A 22586-nucleotide genomic window follows, 5' to 3' on the forward strand; every position below is an offset into this window, starting at 1 on the left:
AAACTGCACATATTTAATGTATACAATCTGATGACTTTGGACATGTGCATACACCCATGAAACTATTACCACAATCAAGGTAATAGACATAGCTACACCTCCAAAAGTTTCCTGGTTTCCCTTTGCATAAACTCTTATTTATTAAATGTCTGTGGTGTGCCCCGTACTGTCCTAGGCACAGCCTCTATGGTTGGAGGGTTTTCAGAGAGGAGGGAACATTGCAGCTGAGGAATGACAGGAAAGCCTTAATGAGCAATTTGTGGATGCACAGGGTAATTCAGAGATGATTTAAGCAACACACGATGTTAGAAGATGAACCGCTGCTGCCTGGGCCCAGTGCCCTCTGGTCTATAACTAATGGGCCTGTCCTGCACTGTGTTCACAGAACACAGGCCAGGTCGCTCCTCATTAGCCTTGTGTAGATTATGGCTCTCTATGCAGTCCTGTTTCATAGCTGGCCGCCCCGCCAGCTGCAGTGGACCCCGTGTGATGAAGGTGTCTGCCCTGCAAACACATCCCATTACCAAGGAGAACGGATGGGCCTCTTCCCCATTAGGGGGCCATATGTGGTATTAAAGGTCATTAAGTAGACTCTTTGTAGATGTGCCTTCGGAAAAGAGAAGGGTAGATGCTGCTTGGTAGGGAATCCTTTCCTCCTCCCTTCCTTCCTGGGTGCCTGGCAGAACTGGAAGGAACTTTGAGGTCAAATGCTTACCTCCTACACTCTGTAGAAATCTCAGCCTTGTCATCTGATTATGATAGCCATTATGATATCATAATACTTATCTATGCACTGGTGCCAATGATAAGTGTCAAAAAGTGTCAAAAAATTTCAAAACGCCACATCATCTGCCTTCTGATCTGGGGAAGGCCCATGGTCTTCTAGTCTTTGTAGGGACAGGGGCAGTGCTTAGAAAAGCTCCAGTGCGTAACTAGACTTACCTGATTGAGACATCTTTGTCCACTTCATTTCTGAATAAAGGAGGCTCTATTAATGTCTACCCAGGGGCACATTTTTCGGTCCTGCTCAGAGTTATTCTGGAAAGGGGAGGATATCCCCATGTCCCAAGAGTGAAAGCTACCTAGTACAGCTTCAAGCATTGGAATCATGTTTATTATTGGTTTATGTAGCACATTGTATTTTTTCATGTGTAAATGCACGTTTGGAAAACACCCCAGATAAGATCTTTATCTCCAGCTCAAGAGGCTATTTTGGTGCCTACCCTACACACGCCGCCCCCCAGCCCCCGCCATGACCAAGGTATCTACGCCACCTATGGGGAAGTTCCCCTTGGAGAACCCAGTTTTTGTGTGCCTTCCTGCATATTCATTCTTGCATGGTAAAATTTTGTTCACCTCCATTGGTGCCGTGTCTGTGTTGAGATGGAGCTGAGGTGAGTGGGGCTTAGGGTCTGTCCTGGGGTGCCACCTATCAGTCATGACATCTCAGGCACATCTTTAACTTCTAACCCCTAATTATGTTTCCAACAAAACAAAGAGAAATAATTTGCACTAGCCCCGTGTCTTTGGACTTTTCCTCTGCTTCCACACTGCACTGTTCTTGTGCACAGTACTTTCCCTTCGTGGAAACATCTTTCAGCAGGAGAGAGAAGTGGGATGGCTATGCTCATGGTTGTGGTGGCCATGGCAGTGGTGGAGGTGGTAGTGCGAGAGAATCAACTCTTAAGGAGATGTGTCAGAATCTCCAGAGTGGTTTGAGAAAGCCCCCACCCCAATGCAAAAGTACCTGCCATTCCTCTTCCTTTGAGACTTGCTACATTAAATAAGTATCTAAGTGCTTTTATAGCTCAATAATTTTATAATAACTTATACTTTTCTGGTATGCATTCTCCCTTACATATCTATAGTAGGTTCTTCTCTCTTCAGCATTGTTGCCTTGGGTGGTTATGAAAAATAAGAAATTTTTCTCAGCAAATAAAACCATAATCTCTTGAGTTCTTTTTGTGCTTAAAAAGACTAGCTGCTTTCCAGGGTTATTGTGAGAATGACATAGGGTGGTATATGTAGCAGTGCCTGGCGTGGTGCCTGGCCCAGCACACCTGCTCCCTGGACCTTGGCTTCCCTTCCTTCTCTCTCTGCTATTTTAGTCATGATTTACTCCTCAGTCATTGCTGCCTGCTGAGACCATGCAGTGTTATTGACGCTATCTTCCAAATGAACTTACTCCAATTGAAAATTATCATTTTCAATTACCCCTAATGGAACAAAATTAGGAATTGATTTTTGAGAGAAGTTTGAACGTATGATGTAGATTCATGGGGGCCCACAGATCACCAGGCTGTGCAGTGCCTCTGGGCAAAGCACAGGAGAGGAGGACATAGGTCACACTGGGTCATACCTGATGGGTCAGAGTGGAAGGATCCTGCACAGGGAAAGGAAAAACAGTGTCTGTCCTTGAAGCAGCCACAAAGGAAAGTGATTCTTCCTCAAGTCCCATGAGAGATTATCACCTCTCCCCATACACCTACATCTGAGACACTTGTCACCTTCTACCTTGCATTATAGGTAAGACTGTATTTGTCTTATTCCTTTGCAAACATGGGGCCAGATATGCTTCCTACAATCCATTCAAGGCATACAGCTAAGCATTTTGATATTCTTGGAAATCTGTGCAACAAAATAATGTTGCTTTTACGTTAATCACAGTGAAAAAGTATATATGAGGCACCACTGGGTGGGGGTTATCATGGCAAGCAGCAGGCCACCTCACTCAGGGTTATGTGCTTACTGAGTTTTGGAGGTTTATATGTCCTACTAGCCACATTAGCATTTCAGGACATCCCCAGGATGCCCTGTCCCTGAGCAAAGTATCCACTGCTATTTCCTGCCCTCTCCCTTCAACGTATAAAACAGTTCTGATCACTTTCCAGAGCCCAAAGCAGGACCCAAAGTCTCATCCTGCCTGAAGAGCCTAGAACCACAGAGGCCATTGTAGAGAAATTCCGCTGCTGCTTCCACGCTGGACTCTGGCCCACTGTCTCGTTTTGTTCCCACACCTCCAACTCCCCCATGCCCCATGAGCCAGCAGTAAGCATGACTCCCCAATCATTTGTCAGTGTCAAGTGCCTTTGTAGTAATTACAATGCATCATACTTTTTGAACACTTTTTCAAAGTGTTCTCATACCCACGACTTTAGAGATTTTTTGGTCCAGCCCTTCCTTTTACATAGAAAACTTCGACCCAGAGTAGAGACCCACCCAAATCCATCTAGTCAGTGGTTCGTCATTTGGCTCTCCCACTTACCTCATGTGTATGCCCAGGGGGCATGTATAGGGACATCATTTTACAAATGGAAAAGCTAAGATTTGGGAAGGTTAGGAGGCTTGCCAGGGAGGGAGCCAGGTGGGCAGCATGGGAAGGTAGCCCTTCTGCTCTGAGTACCCAACACAGGTACTAGTAAACACACACTCATATCCATGCATGCAGTACACCACAAACACACACATGGTAGATGTGTGTGTACAGCAGCAAACACACACTGCCTCTTTGGGAGGTTCCTTGCCATGCAGGACAGATGGTGGAATGTGCCAGCAACCTAGGAGGTGCTGAGAGGGACTCGGGGTGGAATGGAGGACAGGGGTCACCTGACTTGTGTCCTCATCACTGCTATGGTGAAAGGACAAGCACTGGACTGGCCTCCAGAGGGGTGTGTCAGGTCTCTGTGTGATTCAATTACCTGAGCCCTTCATGTTACGTTGGGAGGGAGGCTTCAAAGAGCTGCGACCTTCGGGGCAGCCAGAAGGGCAAGGTCTTTACTGGGCAGTTGTAATTTCCTGCTTGTTTTGGAGAAAGGCTCCGGTGCCCTCTTGTTCCTGCCCTCCCCTCTCCTACTGAGACCTAAACCACTGAACCCCTCTACCTCCTGTTGACTGGGCTCAGAGCAAGGAAGTGTGGCTGTGTCCCGCCCCCTGACACAGAACACAGTGTCCTGTATTATTTCCAGCCTGCTGATCCTGGGAATCTCTACTTACTTTTTCTTGTTTCCTCTCCTTGAACATTAGAAACATTAGATTCCAAAAATAATCCAAGTCACAATGTTCTGCAGGCTGCATGTGTGTGTTTTCTCCCAAAGCTGTTTTTCTCCCTCTTACATCTTTTCTTCTTCTTTTTTCTCCCTCTCTTGCATTTTCAGTCCCATTTGTGCCCTGAAATTCGCAGGCCTGGATGAGGAGTGTGGGTGTGGAGAACAGAGTGGAGGAAGGATTGGGGAGGGTTGCTTGGGCATGGGTGGCTGGGCTCCCTCCCACGGTCCTTTCAAGAGGGCTGGAAAGTGCCGACCCTGCACCATGTGTGAAGTTCTGCCTATGTGGCCTCTACTTATGAATGGACCTCATAGGACTGTAGACCCCATAGTGACCCCTTGGAACTGAGAATGCTGGCACTATGTTAACAGTACTCTCCAGAATCCAGTGTGTCACACTGACTCTGTCTGCAGCAATTTAGGTGAGCTATGGAAAGGTCTGATCAGAGATAAAACGTGTGCATGTGAGGCACAGGGCAGCAATTAAGAATGTTCATTGACTCATTCATTTACCAACAGATGTGTCTGCTATGTTCCAGTCCTATGCTAGGTGCTGGGGACTGTGTCTCTCCACTTGTACTTGGGTGGGAAATAGTATAGGGCAGTGTAGGGAAGACCAGTCTAGCCCTGATGCAGTTCTCGATACCTGTAAGTAAAAGATGGCTTGGAAACACTAACCACCCCAGAGGTTAGAACCTGGGTGAGTTCAGATATTAAGGACTCTGTTGCTTACTAGGCTGGGAGGAGGGCGGGGGGGGGGGCAGTCTACTATATATGGGAGAGAGAGCATGGAAGTTGTCTCTCACTTGAGCAGAGGGAGACACTACCTCATATGTAAATACAGGAGAATGTCTTCTCACACATGAGCGTAGAGAAACTTCTCTAGTATGAAAGTGTTGAGTTAAAGGTTTCTGTGCCAAGGTCAGTAGTATTCACTTTTCCTCAAGGAAAAGCTTACCTCAGGGGTGTCTACTGTTCCAGTCCCATTCCTGTGTCCCATGGCTCTTCTATGGTCATTTCCAAGTAAAGCCAAACCTCATGATCTCATCTTGGACAGAGTCAGAAGACTTGTGATAAACCACACAGAGGAGCATTAATTCCTGTGGGAAAATCTTTCTGTAGCTAGAATTTCAGGAGGGTTCTTCTTCTAGGTCCCCCATCCCCATACCCCCCATGAAATCCCATGAAAGCCCACTCGCTTTCTCACCTGCAGCCCCCTCCTTAGTAAACCTTTTCTAGCATAAGAAAGATCCTGTTATAGGGACAATTTCTGATGTGGTAAGAAGGCATGCTCTGTGATGTGCAGATCAGGTGGGCCAGCTGGTCCTACCTCAGGGTTCTTGTCCTACCTGAGATTTCCCTAGAGAGCTGACCTTGTCATGAGGTGGCAAGAGGAGGTACAAACCAGAAGGGCCTAGAATGGGGAGTGAGACTGGACTTCGACACTTAGCTCCTGTCACTCAGGGCATCCTCTTCCTGTGCTTTGCACTGTCCCACTTTCTTACCCCTTTGTTTATGCCAGCACCCCTCCCACTTGGAATGCCTGTTGTGCTGTCTCTGTGTATTGAAACCACAGCTGAAGGTCCAGCTCAGACATAACTCCCCATCTAGTATTATAGGTAGTTGCTCAAAGATCTCATTCCCCAATTATATTGAAAATTCCTGGAGGTCAGGGCCAGTGCCTTTGATAACTGTGTTCCCCAGAGGCATATAGTCAGTGCCAAATAAATAGTGGGGTATGACACAGTCTGTACTCACTGGGCTGCCTGATGGCACAAAACTTTTGAGAGCACTCTGAGCTGGCACAAGAGCACCACCTACTGCTGAGCAGTTTTAGAGAACAAACCCACTCTAACACCCTTGCCGTTGAAAACTAGAGTGTTAGCAAGTTTCATCTTGCAATGGAGAGAGTGATTTGGAGGCAGGAAACCAGTTCTGGTCCTTTATACTAAGCCAAGTGGGAGTAGAAAGGGAAGGGGCAAGCCCTGGAGACACTTTAAAGGAAAGAAAATGGGAGCAGGTGATGACTGGATGTCAGAAAGGGCAGGGGTGGGGGGTGGGGAGTGGAGGTAGTGCCAAGGCCTTCGTGTTAAAATGACAGTAGCAGACAGGAGTGGGGACAAATCCCAGGGACATTTTGGAAGAAGGATGGATGACTAAACGGAATTCAAAATTTAATTTCTTTTAAGACACAGAAAAGTGAGAGAAGTGATGATGAAGTTCACTAAAAACATTAACACACATTAGCTGGTTGTTGCTTTTCTGCCCTACCCTTAAGAACAACATGACATGGGACATATCTGAACATGGGAATTCACCTTAGTCCTTTGATAGCTTTGGAGTGACTGGGCTTTTCATTCAGTAAGTAGTTCCTGAACTTTGCAGGGGATACGCTGTGAGGTCTTGAGGCTGGAGGATGACCAAGCGTCTCCTTGCAGAGATGCCTGAGCCTGGCCCCCTGCATGGTCCCTCACCTGCCTGCGGGCCACTGCTGAGGCTACTGCGGGAAGAGCAGAGAAAGGAACCAGGAGGGTTCTAGGCCCTCTTCCTAAGCTCAAGGTCAGGCCAGCCTAGCACAGACTGGAACAGCTAGGTGGTGGTCTCTTCCTCCAGAGAAGGGTTCCCAAGGGGAGGGCTGCCACTTTTTCCCAGAGAGGGGCTCCTGAAGGGAGAGCTGCCTCCTCCTTAGCCCACATGGAGCTTTGTTTCCCAGATGTGCCAGTGATTGGCACAGCTGATTTTAGGATGTGTGGGAGGACTGGATGAGAACATCCAACAGACACTCCATTTTTGCAGTAACAATAATAGTTACCATTTATTGAGTATATCCTGTATGCCAGAAACAACTATTAGCTCATCTAAATTAACTTGCCAAGGGCCAGATCTCAGTTTATGCCTAAATTTAGCTCTGGGATAGAGATGGGCACTTTTTTCTCAGCTTGCATTAAATAGGATTTGACCTCTTCAATTCTACATTTTGGGAAGTGAGTGAAGTACATTCCCTCACTCTGTTCCTGAAAATGTTTTATCAGCATTTGTAGTTCAGATGGAAGGAATTTAGCCATTTGGAATGCATGTCCCGGGGCTGTCTGGGCTGACTCCTGGCTTTGCTGGGCCTGTTTCTTGTCTGCTTTACTTGCTGGCTCCTGGATGACCGTTCCTTCTCCACGGGAGGCTGATGCATATGTGGCCAGTGCTGCAGGGAATAAAGTCCATTCAGGCAGGCTAGAAATAAAATGCAAAAATACACCTTATTTAAAGTCTGAAAACATTTATAGTAATAATGGGCTTGGTGAGACTTCATTACATCACTTAGCAAGAGGAGGGCAAGAGTGAGGAGAGTGGCCTTTTAAGGCTTAGCATTGAGCATGTGCTTCTCCAGGCCAGCTGAGCTACGGTTCATCTGTCAAGAACAGTGTGTGATTTTAGCATGAAGTTTTGCAGCCTGAGTTTCTCTAATCAGAAAGTGGCTACTTTTTGTGACTGCCAGTTTATCTGTCTGAATCCAGAGGAAGTGGAAAGGAATTAGCGTGCACTCTGCATCTGCTACTCATCATATGCCATGCTCAGGACCTTTCGTGTATTCTCATATTATCTTCTTCATCTTCTTTGACCCAGATGTTGAGGGACTTATAAGAAAAAGTTACACACTATCTGGGGGATGGACACGCTTGAAGCTCTCACTTGGGTGGGGCAAGGGCAATATGCGTAACCTAACCATTTGTACCTTCATAGTATGTTGAATTTAAAAAAAAATTTAAAAAAGAGAAAAAAGTGGGGGAAGGAAAGGAGGAAGTAGAGGCAGAGACCATCAGTTGGTGAAAAGTTGGCAATATGCTAGTTGATTTTGTTTTGTGAGACCAAGGCCAGCTTAAACTCCCCTTTGCAATGAGAGAAATGCCTGCATATCTGGGAGGGTCTCAGTGTAGACACTCAATTCTGGGTTAAAATTAAATTTGAGCTTATCACTCCCCTTCAGAGGTTCCCCATTGCCACTGAATAAAGGCCCAGTTCCTTTGCCTTGCATCTTTTGCCCCTTTGTGACTTGGTCCCTCCCTATTTCTTATCCCTTCTTACTACCTCTCACTACATGCTGCGGTTTTAAGCTTCTAGGCCTTTGCTCAAGCTATTTCCTCTCATTAAGATGCTCTTTCCATCCATACCTTCTTTGCCTAAATCCTGTGTCTTTCAAGTGTTGTTCAGGAGTTGCCACCTTCTGGAAGCCATCCCTGCTTTTCCCTAGCCTTACCTCTGCCAAGTTGGACCAAGTGCTCCCCTGCTGTCAACTTATAGTGTATGCTTTTATAATACTTTTCACATTTTATTAAAAGTAATAGAATATTGACTGCGTTTGTCTCCCTCACTAGACCGTGACCTTGATCTTTTATCATCAATCTCCAAGCCAACATCTGGAATACAGTGAGTGCTCAACAAGTGAATAAAATGTCATATTAAACATCATGATCACATGACTGTTGAAAAGAAAACTGGACTAAAACTGGCTTCAATATCAAGGAAGTATATTATTTCACATTTTAAGTAGACATTCAGAGACAACAAGAGCTTTAAAATTGATGAATTGCAGCAAGCCTGTCATCAGGCACCCAGGGTCTTTCTGTCTCACTGCTCTGCTGACATCTCACTGTTCTGCTGAGAGCGTCATCCCAAGGCTGCTGCCCCTCGTGGTTGTATGATGGCTGCCAGTGGTGACAGAGCAGCACGCTTCATTGTTTCACCAGTGATGGGGTCGGGGAGAAGGGGAGAGACAGACAGACATTGACTTCTCTTTACCAGGAGCCTCAAGCAAATCTCTCCTTGATTCCATTGGTTCATACTAAGTCCTGCCTACCCCTGCCCCAGTAAATAACAAGGGGAGTGAAATTAGCATGATTGTTTAAACAAATGATATGAGGTGAAATGGACATTGGGGAATCAACACCAATACACTACTCTAGAGGAAGCTTTCTTGGAGTCTATCATGTCCCATTTTCTCTCTCCTTTCCTCTGGCACTCTAATTATGCCTATGTTAATTATAGCTACATTATCCAATCAGGTAGCCACTAGCCACATCTGGCTACTTAAACTTCAGTTTAAATTAATTAAAAATAAAATTTAAAACTCAGTTTCTCAGTCTTACTAGCCACATTTCAAGTGTTCAATAGGCACACATGCCTTGTAGCAACCTTCCGGGACAGCGCAGATACAGAACATGTGTGCCTTCACAGCCCCTCACCAGCCTTGAACTCTAACCTCTGTTTTTCACACCTGTTTTTCACACTGTTGCAGCTCTCTGCTCAGCTCCTATTTCTCTGCTCCACAATTTTGGAAATACCCTCAGAGAGAAAGCCTGGGTGAATATGGGACTTACATTGTGTGTTTCCCGTCTAAGGATCACTGTTCTATGTTGGTTGTTGATCAACGCCTTCAAACAGTTTATAGATGTTAAGGTTAAGTCTGATACTAGATACTCCATCATGGATAGACCATAAGTCTCTACATGAACATATTAAATAAAAATGCAAGTAAATCAGAATACTTGGAGAGCTTCTACTGAATCAGAATCTTATGGTAGGGCCTAGGCAGCTATATTTTTTAAGAAAATATTTCAGATAGTTGAGAATTAAGGTCAAGTTTGTGAACTAATATGGTAGACACTAGAGAAATGAGCTTAGAGGAAACAATTCAGTATGGGCTCATTCAGTCAAGGAAGGCATCAGAAGGAGATGAGGCTTCAGTTTTGAAGGATGGGAAGAATTTGGAGATTTGGGTGTAGATTATTTCATGTGAAGGAAAGATGTGGACACCAATATGGGGATGGAATGAGCATGTGTTTGCTTGGTAGAAAATAAAACAATTTGGTTGGAGAGGATGCTTGGTGTAGGACAGTGGTGTGAAATAAAAGAATAAGGCAGATTTGGGACCAGTCTGAGGTGGGGACAGGCCTTGAATGCCAGGCTAAGGAGACTAGACTTTGCATTTTAGACAAAAGCAACAATAGGGCTTGATTTTTTGTTTTGTTTTTATTATTTTAACTGAGGGAATGATATGGTAAAGCAATGTACTAGAACCTGGTGGAGGCAGACAGCTTGGTGTAAGGGATGGAATGGAGTCAAGGAGGCCAGTAGGGTGCTGAGGGCAGAGGGATGAGTAGTAGCAGCAATGGAAAGTAAAGGGCATATTCCAGAGTTACTTGAGGAAATAATAAACAAGGTGGGCTTTGGGCAATGGGAAAGATATGGGAAGATAGGAGAAAGTAATACTTTTGATAGAAAAGACACAGTAGTATGAGATGTTGGTGGAACATCAAGAGGACATTCATATTGAGTGCATAGGTACTGCCTTAGTCTGTTTTCTGTTGCTATAACAGGATACCTGAGACTGGGTAATTTATAAAAAAAAGAAATATGCCGGGTGTAGTGGCTCATGTCTGTAAATCTCAGCTACTTTGGAGGCTGAGACAGGAGGAATGCTTGAGCCCAGGAGTTTGAGGCTGCAGTGAGCTGTGGTCATGCCACTATGCTCCAGCCTGGATGACAGAGCAAGACTCTGTCTCTAAAAAAAAAATTAAATAGATAAAAATTAATTTTATAAAAAAAGAAAAGAGGTTTGTTTAGTTCATGGGCCTGGCTAGGAAGTTTAAGAATGTGGTACTGGTATCTTGATAGGGTCTTCTTGTTCATAATAATGTGATGGAGAGCATCACATGGCAAGAGGACAAAAGTGTCAGATTTTTCTTCCTCTTCTCAAAAAGCCATTAATTCCATCATGGGGGCCTGACCCCAATAACCTCATCTAATCCTAATTACCTCCAAAAGGCCTGACCTCCAAACACCATCAACATATACATTTAGGGATTAAGTTTATAATACATGAAATTTGGGGGACACATTAAAACCAGATGTTTCATAGTGAATCCATAGATACTGTGTGACTAGAAATAGTCTAAAACTTAGGTGTGTATTTTGGGGACAATTTAATAGTGATTTAAAAGCATGGCTTTTGGACTCATGCAGACCTAGATTTGAGTCTTTAGTACGCCACCCTGAGTGTGTGACCTTGACCAAGTTATTTAATCTCCCTGAATCTATTTCTTCACCTAAAAAAGGTGGTGATTATGGCATCTGTTACCTCATAGGGCTGTTATGACTATTGAGATAATGTGTGTAAATCTCATATGTAGAGCCTGGCACATATTTATTCTTGTCAGTTATCTGGGAAATTATGGTTAGGGAGCACCCTGAAACAGAGGAAATTGTATGGAATTTAGGTTCAGATGGACACTAGATTCTAAATTCATCTTCAATACTTACAAGCTTTGTGGTTTTAAGCAATTTATTTCACCTCTTAATATGGGGTTTTCACTATGTTTAAAATGGAATTAATAATGCCTTCTTTGTAGCATTATTACAAGGACTACGTGAGATAAACTGTGGAGGTGTTTGGTGCATGATTTGGTACATTAAATATAGGGAATACTGTTAGTGTTGTTGAAGTTGTAAGCCTGGATGGTTTTCCTATGGACAGGGTCTGATGAGTGAAGAGCAGAGGGCTGGGGTTCAGTCTCTAGACTGTCACAGTAAGGTGTGAAGGACACAAAAAGGGGCCATGAAGGTGTAGCCAGGGAACTGGGAGGCAAGTTTGGATAAGTCTATGTAGGACTGGAGGATTGGTGAGCTTTCAAAACTAGGATGTTCCTATCATTTTTGTCATGCTGAGACTAGACATGATGTGTCGAGGAAGAGTTCAAGTATATGAAAGCATTGGTACTCCTGAGAAAATGTTCACAAGTCCAGAGATGTGTGAAAGCAGGAGAGAAACAACTTCTGTGTGCAGCCAGATGGGCTTCTGCTGCAAATGACCTGGTCTAGGGGGCCAGACAGGGTTGAATTTCAGAAAGGACTGCATCTGATTCTGGCACGAGGTCGGAGGGAATGAGAACTGACAGAATAAAGCACCTAGAAACTACAGGAGTCTGGTTTTTATTATGGGTGTTGACTCAAGAAAATAGTAAAAGCAGACCGTGTTTAAGGGCTTAAGGATGAAGTAGATGGAGGGAAAACATAGGCAGCTGTGCAGAACATTCTTTGGTAAGTTTAGTGATGAAGGGGAGGAGAGATCAAATGAATCTCTGAGCTCATTGGACCATGTAGCATCAAGGTTCAAGGCATCAACACTGGAACTAGAGCTCTTGGGGTTGAATCTCTGCTCTGCCACTTATTAACTGTGTGGCTCTGGGCAAGTTAATTGATTTCTCTGTGCCTTAGTTTCCCAATCTGTAAGGTGGAGATGATGAGATTGGGGTTAATAATATTGGGGAGATAATCATGAGGTTATTAGAAGGATTAAGTGGGTTAACATATATAAAGTATTTAGAATAGTGCCTGCCACATAGTGAGCATTTAACAAATGTAAGTTGCTATGATTGTTATTGTTACCATCATCATTACTGCCGTTATGGAGAGAAATTAAAAAGAAGAAAGGAGGCTGGAGAAAGGGAAGACAAGGAGAGTACAGTCCTGTTTTAGATATAGTTTGGCTCTAAAATATGGGTGTAGCACCTAGCAGGGAGTCTTCTTAGGCTCTACTAAACATTCAGACTTAGGAGAACTACCATAGGCCACCTTTGGCACTGATCTACTGAGAACAACATAAGATGCGAACCATAGGTTGCCAGCAGAGCAGTTCTTGCAGCAGTCCAGCTGAGGTGCAAGGAGCTAAGATCTGCATTGGGCACCTACAGGATCTGCCATGGCATATAAACTCCATGCCCACAGGAGCTAGAATGGCTCATAACAACTCCCCTGGCACAGCTTCCAGGATTTCTGCAATGAACATGCCAGTTGCAAGAGTCACCACTTGCAGTGAAGCCCAAGGTATGGTGTACCCATCATGTCTTTGCAGCTCATTTATAGTTCCTCCCAAATCTAGATGAAATTTGCCAATCATAGGAAACATGATTTAGTAATATGTCAGTATATACCATCTTTTACTTGTTTTTAAGGAAACAGAACTTGGATGTTAACTGAAGGTCGTGTTACCACAAATAAGGGTAAAGGGTTTTGTTAACTCCTTGCTCACAGTGGGATATTTGGCTTTTTTACAGAGAAATCAGGACTATTCTAGACTATGGGCAACATGTAAGGATGTTAAACATAGGATTTGGGATTTACAGAATTTGAGCATGGAAGGTGCTGGAGATCCATAGCATGTCTACAGGTCAGAGACACAGCCTGGGCAGTGAAACTGTCTGACATCCCGATTACTGCGAATACAGTGATGGTGTCTCCTAGGAACCAGGCTGAAATATCCTTCCTGGATTTATGACAAAAGACAAGAATGTCTTCTCTTTTATATAATATATAAAAATATGCCAGCTGACATTCCAAAAACATAAAGGAAAACAGGTAGACCCTAGAGCACCTTCTCTAGACCTGCAGCCTGTCAGTCCCATATCCCAGCCACCTTCCTGTCCATAGATATTAGTGTAGTGATGATCTCCTCAGCATCTTGAAATCCTTGTGGCCTATAGGGCTTGCAGGATACAGAATAGGTGCATGTCAAACTTCCTATGGTGAGAAATTCTTGGAACCTAGAAATAAGTAGAATTTTGGGGTTCTTTTTTTCTCTCTCTTTCTTTACCTTGTGTTGGAAAAGCAGGAAAGTTCAATTGTAGGAGAGTGGATAATTGAAAACTAGGGTTGAAGGGTCCTGAGCTAGAACACACACATGAGGTCTGTGTGTTACCCTGTTTGCACAGAAACATGTATCCCAGGTCAGTCTGCATTCCCATGAGAGCAGAATTGTAAAGTGGGAAGAGTTTGTCTTTGGTTCCCACATACTTCTATTTTTAGGACCTCTCTCTTCGTCTGTCTAGGGCTTCTCTGCCACCTCATTTTAGGATCTCATCCCTGGGCTGTGCTTACAAACGGCCTTGCTTTCTTACTAAGCTGTTTCTATATCCAGGATAAATTAAGTCCAGGAGGGATTGCAGGAAAAATTACATTTTAATAGGCATCTCTCCTGAGTGAAAAACTGTTAAGAGCTACTAAAAGGACTGAGTGTCTGGTGGTAAAGGTGTTCAGGTGTGGCAGAGAGGATGGGGAAGGGGGAATTTAGAAGCAAGAGCCAGGAGTGAGATCCCTGGCCACCCAGGGACAGCAGGAAGGCACAGTGCCCTCAAGCAGAACCCTGAGAGAGTATACATGTTTCTGAGTCTTATGTGGGCAGGGGCACCCACAGGGCCCCAGAGTGTGTGTGAAGGTGAGGGTGTTAGGTTCCCTTGGTCTGTGTCTGTGCAGTGCCCTGTGGTTGCCCTGGGGGTGCATCTCTGGGTAGGTGGGCTATGGATGTGTTTGTATATGAGCTGCAGGTGTGATTCCCATTAGCCCATGGTGATTTTGCAGTAAGATGAACCTATTGCAATTTTAAATCCACACCTTTCATCTGTTTTGTACTCGAAATGAAAACATTTGGGAAATACATGCAATCAAATGTGCTTATTATGTGGATTTTAAAATCTACCATCTATGTAGCACTTAACAAAGCATTTTCACATCCATCATTTTATTTGACTCTTCCTATTATTCTATGGTTTAAATAGTGTAAATTTTTACAGATCAGAAACTGAGTTTCAGACCAGTAATAAAACTTGTCGAAGTTTATATAGCAGAATCTGCACTGATTTGAATTCTGTCCTTTGCGCTGTAACACACATATAATTTTATTTTGGAATTGACTGGACGCCTAGTTTCCCAGAGATAACAAGGTTCACCTGCAAGGAGGTTGCTAGTGAACTCTAGGGTAGAAGCTTTTATGGATGCAGTGTATAAACAGGGTATAGCAGACACTGTTGATATTGGAGTGTGCATATTTAGGCAAAGAAAATCCACTGGTTGTCTTCTGTCCTCTTAATCAGCTCATCAAAACTGAATATAAACATCTTTAATACCAATGCAATCTATAATTAGAGTATAAAATACTAACAGTGATGATAAGGTGGTTTGAAAGTTAAAACTCTCGATCAGATGCTATCGCTAAATTTGGCAAATGAAGGAAAATAAACATGAGGTCTTTAATATACTTGCTCTATGAAATATTTTATGCTTCATTAAAAACAGAACAGTAATAACATTTTAGGGAGCCCTGTCTTTAAAAGAAAAAGGAGAAAAAGGTTTGTTTATTTTCCTAATTTGCATTTAAATAGATTTCTTTAACATTTACTATTTATTAAGAACCAGATTTGTATACTTTCACTGGATTTTAGCCAGAATAAAAAAAATACTTAGCTTAAACATAAAACATGAAAAGGGCAAAACAAAACAAAACAAAACCCCAAGTGGCCTACATATAACATCTATCTTCTTAATGAGGCAAAACTATGTTGGTTTCGGACAAAGAGAAACAATTGCATTATTTAGAGATGAACTTTCCTCTTGGAGGAATTTTTTGTTGTTGTTATATTTTGTTGAACCCGCCATTTGTAGCTTCTCAAAAAAGAAAGACATCAAAAAGTTTGAAACCACTTTGGAGATATTTCCTTTGTTTGTTTGTTTATATCCTTGAGTCAATCTAGTTCAAGTGTCTTCCAGAAAGCCACATTTAAATAAATCAAATTATAAAATGTACTAGCTAGAAGGGAGCTTAGAAAGGGTCTGCATGTCTGGAAATTAATAACCCTAGAGCCCACGGCCAACTCATAGTATTCATTCCCTCATTCATTGAATAGGTATTTATTGAGAGAAGTGAAGCTATTTGAACCATCTGTCCCCAGGCATCTGCACTGCATCCTGATGGTGCAGGCTGTGGGGGAGGAGGAGGCTGGGTGTTGGTGAGTGGGTGGTCCCACATGAGGGACAGCACCTTACCCTGGCTGGAGCTCCATAGGGCCCTTGCAGGGTGAGGGTCCTGTGGAACCCAGGCAGGGGAAGTCTTACAGCCATGTGAGCAGGAGGCAGGGCAGTGTCCCAAGAGCCTGGCTCACCAGGCACTCAGTAAATGTGGCACTGGGTAAAAAGAATGAATTCTAGACCTTGGGCTTCACTTCCCTGAACCTGTTTGCTCCAGTTGTGAAGTGGGCCTGATGATAGCACCTTGTGGGATTTGAGAATGCAATGAGATGATGTGGGAGAATGGACATTTTGAACTCAAGCATTGCACAAATGTCAAGGCTGAGACTAAGAAGCACCCTTTCTATGGTTATGAAACAATGGCAGTTTTCTCACTGGCCTTTTATTCAAAAAGTTGGAAATGTAGTAATGAATATGCAATACTATATATTATAGTAATGAACATACCATCTCATTCAGGAGATGCAATAAAACTCTTTTAGTTTTAATGGGAAAAAAATGCATTCCGTAAATTTCCAAATTGAGCCTATTGTAAACCAGGATGCTTACCTCCAATCTGGGAATCACCATGGCTTGCAAATGAGAAGCCCAGAAATGAAGTGACTTGCCCACAGTCTTATGGGGAGTTAGTCACAGAGGCAAGCCAGAAACCAGCCTAGTCTTCGTCCCACTTGTCTGCATGCACACACGCATCCTGTCTCTGCAGCCAGTTCCACTGAATGCAATAGAGATGACTGTTACCCTTGCAGACAGCCAGGTTTGCAAGGGTGAGGATTGTATACAAATAGGCAGCAAGTTTAGGCCCAAAAAAGACTTGTGATTGTCCCTTAGGAAATTGCTATTGTGTAGAAACCCTGGTTCCTGATGTCACATGGCACTATCTAGTCCCCAGAGAAGGTCTTTCTCTGAGACATATGTCATCTCTTTGGAGCACTACCTCCAGTACAAGCTAAACTCTCCCAGAATGCCCAGCCACCAGTGAGCAGCTCATGTGCTCCACATGCAGGAGGCAGAATCAGGTGGGATGGTATGAGCGCAGACCTCATTCTGTAAGAAGGCAGTTCGGGGAGGTGCACGATTTCTCCAGCACTCTCAACTCTTTCCTGTCTTTTAACTCAACGTTTATATTGCTTTCCACCCTAATTGGTCTGTGTTCAGCTCTCCTTGCTCTGTAGTCCAGCAGGGACCTGGCGCCGGACAATCTAATCATTCCAGTGCTAGCACATAACTCAGCTGCTTATTTGCATATCTAAATAGTCATTTAACATAAAATACAGGGAAGGTCACTTCTCGGCCACTGAGATATCCAAGTAAGTATATGGAGTGAGTGCTTTTCATCACAAGTTCCAAGGACTTCAGGCATTTCAGATTTTCATTAACTTTATTGATTCTTTTGTCAATAAGGAAAAGAGATGAGAAATTATTTTAAAATGGGGCTAGGAGGAAGAATTTTAAAGATCAAATGCTACAGAAAGAGAGTCCTCTAAACTCTTTGGGACCTTGTCTTCTTTTACCCCTTGTCCTTAATAATGATTAAAGAAAAAAAGAAAACAAACTAGGCCTGACCAAGTGCGGGGCTGGCTGTGGCTGGTGGGCGCAGGACAGTGCACACAGCACAGACACAGACTTCTACAGGAGCCCCAGCCTGAAACAAATCCTCTGACACAAGTGGAAGAATGATACTTTGGTTGGTGCAGGTAGGCAGAAGTGTAATTCAAAAGGGAGAATAATCTCGAAATCGTGCACGTTTGCTTTCAGAAGGTGATGTTTTTATACTTAGGTGTGAGTTGTGACAGCCCTGATGTCTCTCTCCTGACCTTCAGACAAATCTAACTTCCCACAGTACACCTTTGCTTGAGACTCATAAGCCTCTCAAATTCAGCACATCTAAAATGGACTATCATAAACCCACTATTCCCCACCCCCATGCAAGCTTCTTACCCTTATCTTTGGGCAACACTTTTGGTGGCGCCTTTTATGACAAGGTCCCAGGTTGCCATGCTGGAAACCTGGCTCTTCTCCCTAGCTCTTCCTAACCCTTCCTTCTCCAAACAACCATGAGTGCTCAGTCTTTCTCCCAATAGCTCTCAAATCTGCCCACTTCTCAGATCCACTGCTAATCTAGGTTTCCATGTCCTCACCTTCATCACCAGGATTTCTATAATCCTCACCAGGATTACTACAACAGTTTCCTAATCCACTTCTCTGCCCCATTTCTCCCCCTCCACTCCACTTCCCACGCTGCTATCAAAGCTCCTTTCACACCTCACTGCTCGGTTTAAAACCCTCCACTGACACCTTGCAGCCACAGTGCGTGGTCCAAGTTCCCTGCCGCCTGTGCATAGAACTCTTCCTGGTCAGCCCATCCCACCTCCATCCCCAGCCACACCTTCCCTTGCCATCAAGCTCTGGAAGCACAGCTGAAGATATTGCACTGTCCTGTCCCATGATGGCACTGGGCTGCCCCCTGTTCTGCCCCTTTGCCTGGAGCACGCATCTCACTGGCCTTCACCTGGCTGATTCCTACCTGAGTCAAGGCTCAACGCAGGTGTCACCTCCTCTGAGAAGCCTTCTCTGCTCTTCCCACATCCCACTCCTTCACAAGTAGGTGAGGTGCCCTCCTCTGTGCTCCTTCAACAGCCCACATTGGCCTTTATTGTATTGGTAGATTTTGTTTGAGTTGTCATTTTAATTGAATTAATGCCAGGTTGTGCTGAAGTTGTATCTGAGTCCATGTCTGTTTTCCACACTGGCCTTTAAGCCACTTAAAAGACATTTTAGCCATTTTTGCCTGTCTGTTGCCTCCAACAGTACCTGGCACATAGCAGGTGTCCCATAAATGTTGGTTGAATATAACTGAAAAAATTAATTCACTCTTCTGTTACAGGGGAATAATGGAATGAAGTGGTTCTGTGCTTCTATCTCTGGGAAGCTCTCACAATCTTTGCAGCTTCTCAGCCTGCTCCCATGCTCAGCTACTCCCTGCTCCACTCTGCAACTGGGCCACAGCCTTGAGTCCATCCCAAACTATGGAGCGTGAGGCCCAAGTATTGTAGTCCTCTTCTCCAAGTACACTGTTTCAAACCTTTCCTGGCTTTATCACTTGGCTGCTTTGGGCAGAAAATTATAGAAAACCTGACTGGAAAACTGGCTTGAATAATAAAGAGGATTTCTTGGCTCAGGTCCTAAGGAAGTCAAGCAAGAAAGTGGAGATCAGGAAAGGCTTGGTCAGGGCTCTGCCTGTTTCTTGCAGTTGTCTTGGCCCCGCCCTTTCCCTGCCCATTGGCTTCACCCTCAGTTCAACAGAAGAATGGCTACAGCAATTTGAGGTCAGAGGCATATATAACAGTATTAGAGGAAGAGAAGCTGTCTCTAAAGAACTAGGGATCTGTTTTCCCAGAAGTTTCCAGCAAACTTCCCTTCACATTTTAAACATACTGAATTGGATCCCATTCTCATTTCTGAGACAATCTCATTGGTTGGGAAATGTCATGTACTGTTTGGCTTAGGACTGGGGTCCTGAAGAGCTAGGGGTCCTGAGCAGCCCCCCTTGAAGTGTGTAGGTTAGAGGAAGGGTGGATACTTACAAGAAAACCAGGGTTTAGAGCTCAGAGGAGGAAAGTGGCTCAATGCCCACTGTGCTAGCATCAGGCAGTACTTACTCTATCCTTACAGTCCTCCTCTTCTGGCCCCTGGTGGGTTATACCAGAAACCCTGGAATTGTGAGGTTGTAGAGTTGCAAGAAAAGTTGATTCGATTCAGAACCATTTCAACAGTGTGTGTGGCTGGGCAGTATGTAAGTGGGACAGGGCATGTACAGGTACCCTGCAGCCTCTTAGGGGTATGTGTCTTTTCTACTCATGCACCGGGGCAATGATTAAGCCTCCCAGCTTGTCTCCTCAGCACCTGTCTGTAAAGCAAGCATGGGGCCTCTCTGAGGCTTTCCAAAGGTTTCACAAAGGGGCAGCAGCTGGGGATAGTAAACAGCTTTCTCTCCCATTTCCCTATCTCACTCATTTTCTTTTTTCCCCTTAGGCTCTATAGAGTAAAATAGAGGCTGCTGGTGGGTTCTTATGCTGGAAGCCAGGGTTCTTCTGAGGAACCAGGCTGTGGCCCAGCCCTGTGAACGATCTGATAACGATGGCTGGTTCTCACTGGGCACCAGCAAGAGGGCATCTTTCCTTCCAGTAGCTCTGAAAGTTTTTCCCTATCAGACTCATGACCTTTCTGATTACTCTGTGCCTTCTCGTCCCCTCTAGATGTTCGACTGGATAAGCCACAACAAGGAGTTATTCCTCCAGAGCCACACGGAGATCGGAGTCAGCTACCAGCACGCCCTAGACCTCCAGACGCAGCACAATCACTTCGCCATGAACTCCATGGTGAGTGAGGGGCTGTTCTCACATTGCCTCTGGGGGCAGGAGAGCTGGGAGGGGCAGAAACTGTGTTCCCATGGAGTAAGAACAAGGATTTCTGAACATGCAGACCCTTTAGCCTTCCATTGCCAGGATGGGGCCCATGCAGGGCACGTGGCCAGCCAGCTGCTCCTGTGACAGGTTGTGGCTCCATTTCTGCTTCTAGACTCTGCTTCACGCTGTGTAAGGAATGTGCTCAGGGTTGTAGGAGACACCAGCTCAGCTCAAGATTTGGAAGGGAAAGTCACCAGTTCCACTCTACTGACTCAACTGACATTTTTTGGTCCCCACCAAATGTGAGTCACTGAGCTGGGATGGTTAGGGGCCTCAAGCTATGGCACATTGGAAACAGTTCAGTGAACTGGGACTGTTTAGACTGGGGAAGAGAAACCCTAGGGGACACATGATTGCTGCATTTGAAGGGCTGACAAAGAGAAAAGAGTGGAATTGCTTTATGTTGGTCTAGGAGGCAGAAATGTTCAGAGGATGGCAGTTTGAGGGGAGGCAGGACATGGCTTGGAGGGTGGAGGTAGGTGAGATGCAGTGGGAGTTAGTGAGCTCCCCACGATGGGGAGTATTCAAGCAGATACTGAATTTGGAGAGGGATATCTGCTAGCTGTGTGGCCAGACGCAACTTACTTTACCTCTCCATACTTGTTCTTCATCTGTAAAATAGAAATTGTACACTAGCCACTTTATCAGGTTGTTGTGAGGATTCAATGAGTTAATTGTAAAACAATTGGAAGTGTGCCTGGCACAGAGTAAGTCTTCAGTAAATGCTGGTATTATGATAGAAACAAGGATATAGGAGTCTAGTCCAGATGACAACTATTATCCCTCATAAGCCTAACACTTTGGGGTAACTTTATTTCTGTGTGGTTGCCCAAGACTTTCTTTCAAAATCCTGTCTGCTCCTTAACTCATGGTATTTCTAACTCCTGCGCTTAAGTGTGCCTCAGCATCTCTCTCTCCCCTGCCAGCTCTTCCTATGTGCACTGTGGTCCAAAAGAATAGCTCCACCATTCCCCATATATTTGAAAACCAGAGACATCTTATCATTGCAGCTGGTGATACTGGGTGTGGGTTAAATGTTAGAAAAACATAAACACGGAGGCACACAGAGGCCAAAAAGGAAGAGAATTTCATTTTCTACCAGATTGTTTTAAATATTTTCATGCACTGGAGTTAACATACTATAGAAGAAATAATCCTGGCCTCAAGTTGTTCAGAGTCTGGTTCAAGAGAAACTGAGACAGTGATGGTGTAGCTTGATATGTGCAGTGATGGGGATATGCTGAGTTAACTAGAGGCTTAAAATCTCAGTGGTTTAAAACAACAGATTTCTTTTTTGCTTTTAGCACACACCCATCACTAGCTGCTGAGAGCTAGGCTTATCAATCACCCAAGGACCAGGGTGAATGGAGCAGCCACAGTCTCAGATGCTGCCAGTTGCCTTGCCAGGCAAAGCATGTAGCCAGACACACATGCTGGCTCTGAAACCTTCTTACCTAGAAGTGACACACTTGCTCACATTTTCTTGGCCAGTGCCAACCACACTACCACCTCTAACTTGTGGTTTGGGACATCATACAGTCCCTATGCATATTGGGAAGGAGAGAACAGGATAGTTGTGAATAGTCCTAATGACTAGCACAGAGAGCCACAGAAGTGTGTTAGGTAGTGATGACATCAAGAGATTTGCATAAAAAGACCACTCTGGCTACAGAATAGAAGGTTGTGAGACCAGGCATGGAAATCATCAACACCAGTTATATTATCCATTTTGGCCACGACACAGTCTGTATCTTCATTTAAATGTAAAGACTCATTTTATTGCAACTTCTCCTATAGTTAATTCTCATCTCCAGCTCACTTTAGTCACAGAGGAGGAAAGCAATTGATTACAGGTGATTTAAAACATGAACTCAAATCTAGTTTGATTATTTATGTGCTTTGTGGATTTCCCCTGGTGACTTTCACAAATTCTGTGCAAGAATCTTCACGTCACCCAACTGCCTGGTCCTAAGATAGACAAACTCATTTTAATAAGAAACAAAGACAAATATAATTAGGGAGGTAAGGCTGCCACCAAGCCCCTAGAAACAATGAACTACAAAGTTAAACAGAGCCTTTGGCTTTGAATTATCTGCAGGACTGCTTTTCTCTGTTCTTGTGGAAAACTGAGAGTTAATGACACATCAAAAACCTTTGCTCTGACAGATTTCCTGTTGAAGTCTCCATTTTTAGGACAAAAATGAGGGAGGAAATTTATTGAAGGGAA

At 44.3% G+C, this 22586-nt stretch overlaps 1 protein-coding gene across 27 annotated transcripts in view; it reads left to right on the forward strand.

The window, feature by feature from the left end:
• Positions 1–22586, forward strand: part of KALRN (kalirin RhoGEF kinase) — a 653674-nt gene that overhangs the window by 235189 nt on the left and 395899 nt on the right. For all 27 annotated transcript variants that reach the window (XM_020287048.2, XM_020287049.2, XM_020287013.2 and 24 more), the window contains exon 6: positions 20150–20272. In XM_020287048.2, the coding sequence (XP_020142637.1) occupies positions 20150–20272 (123 nt within the window). The remainder of the gene's footprint in view (positions 1–20149; positions 20273–22586) is intronic.

Source organism: Microcebus murinus, chromosome 1, assembly GCF_040939455.1.
Source record: "Microcebus murinus isolate Inina chromosome 1, M.murinus_Inina_mat1.0, whole genome shotgun sequence".
NCBI lineage: Eukaryota > Metazoa > Chordata > Mammalia > Primates > Cheirogaleidae > Microcebus > Microcebus murinus.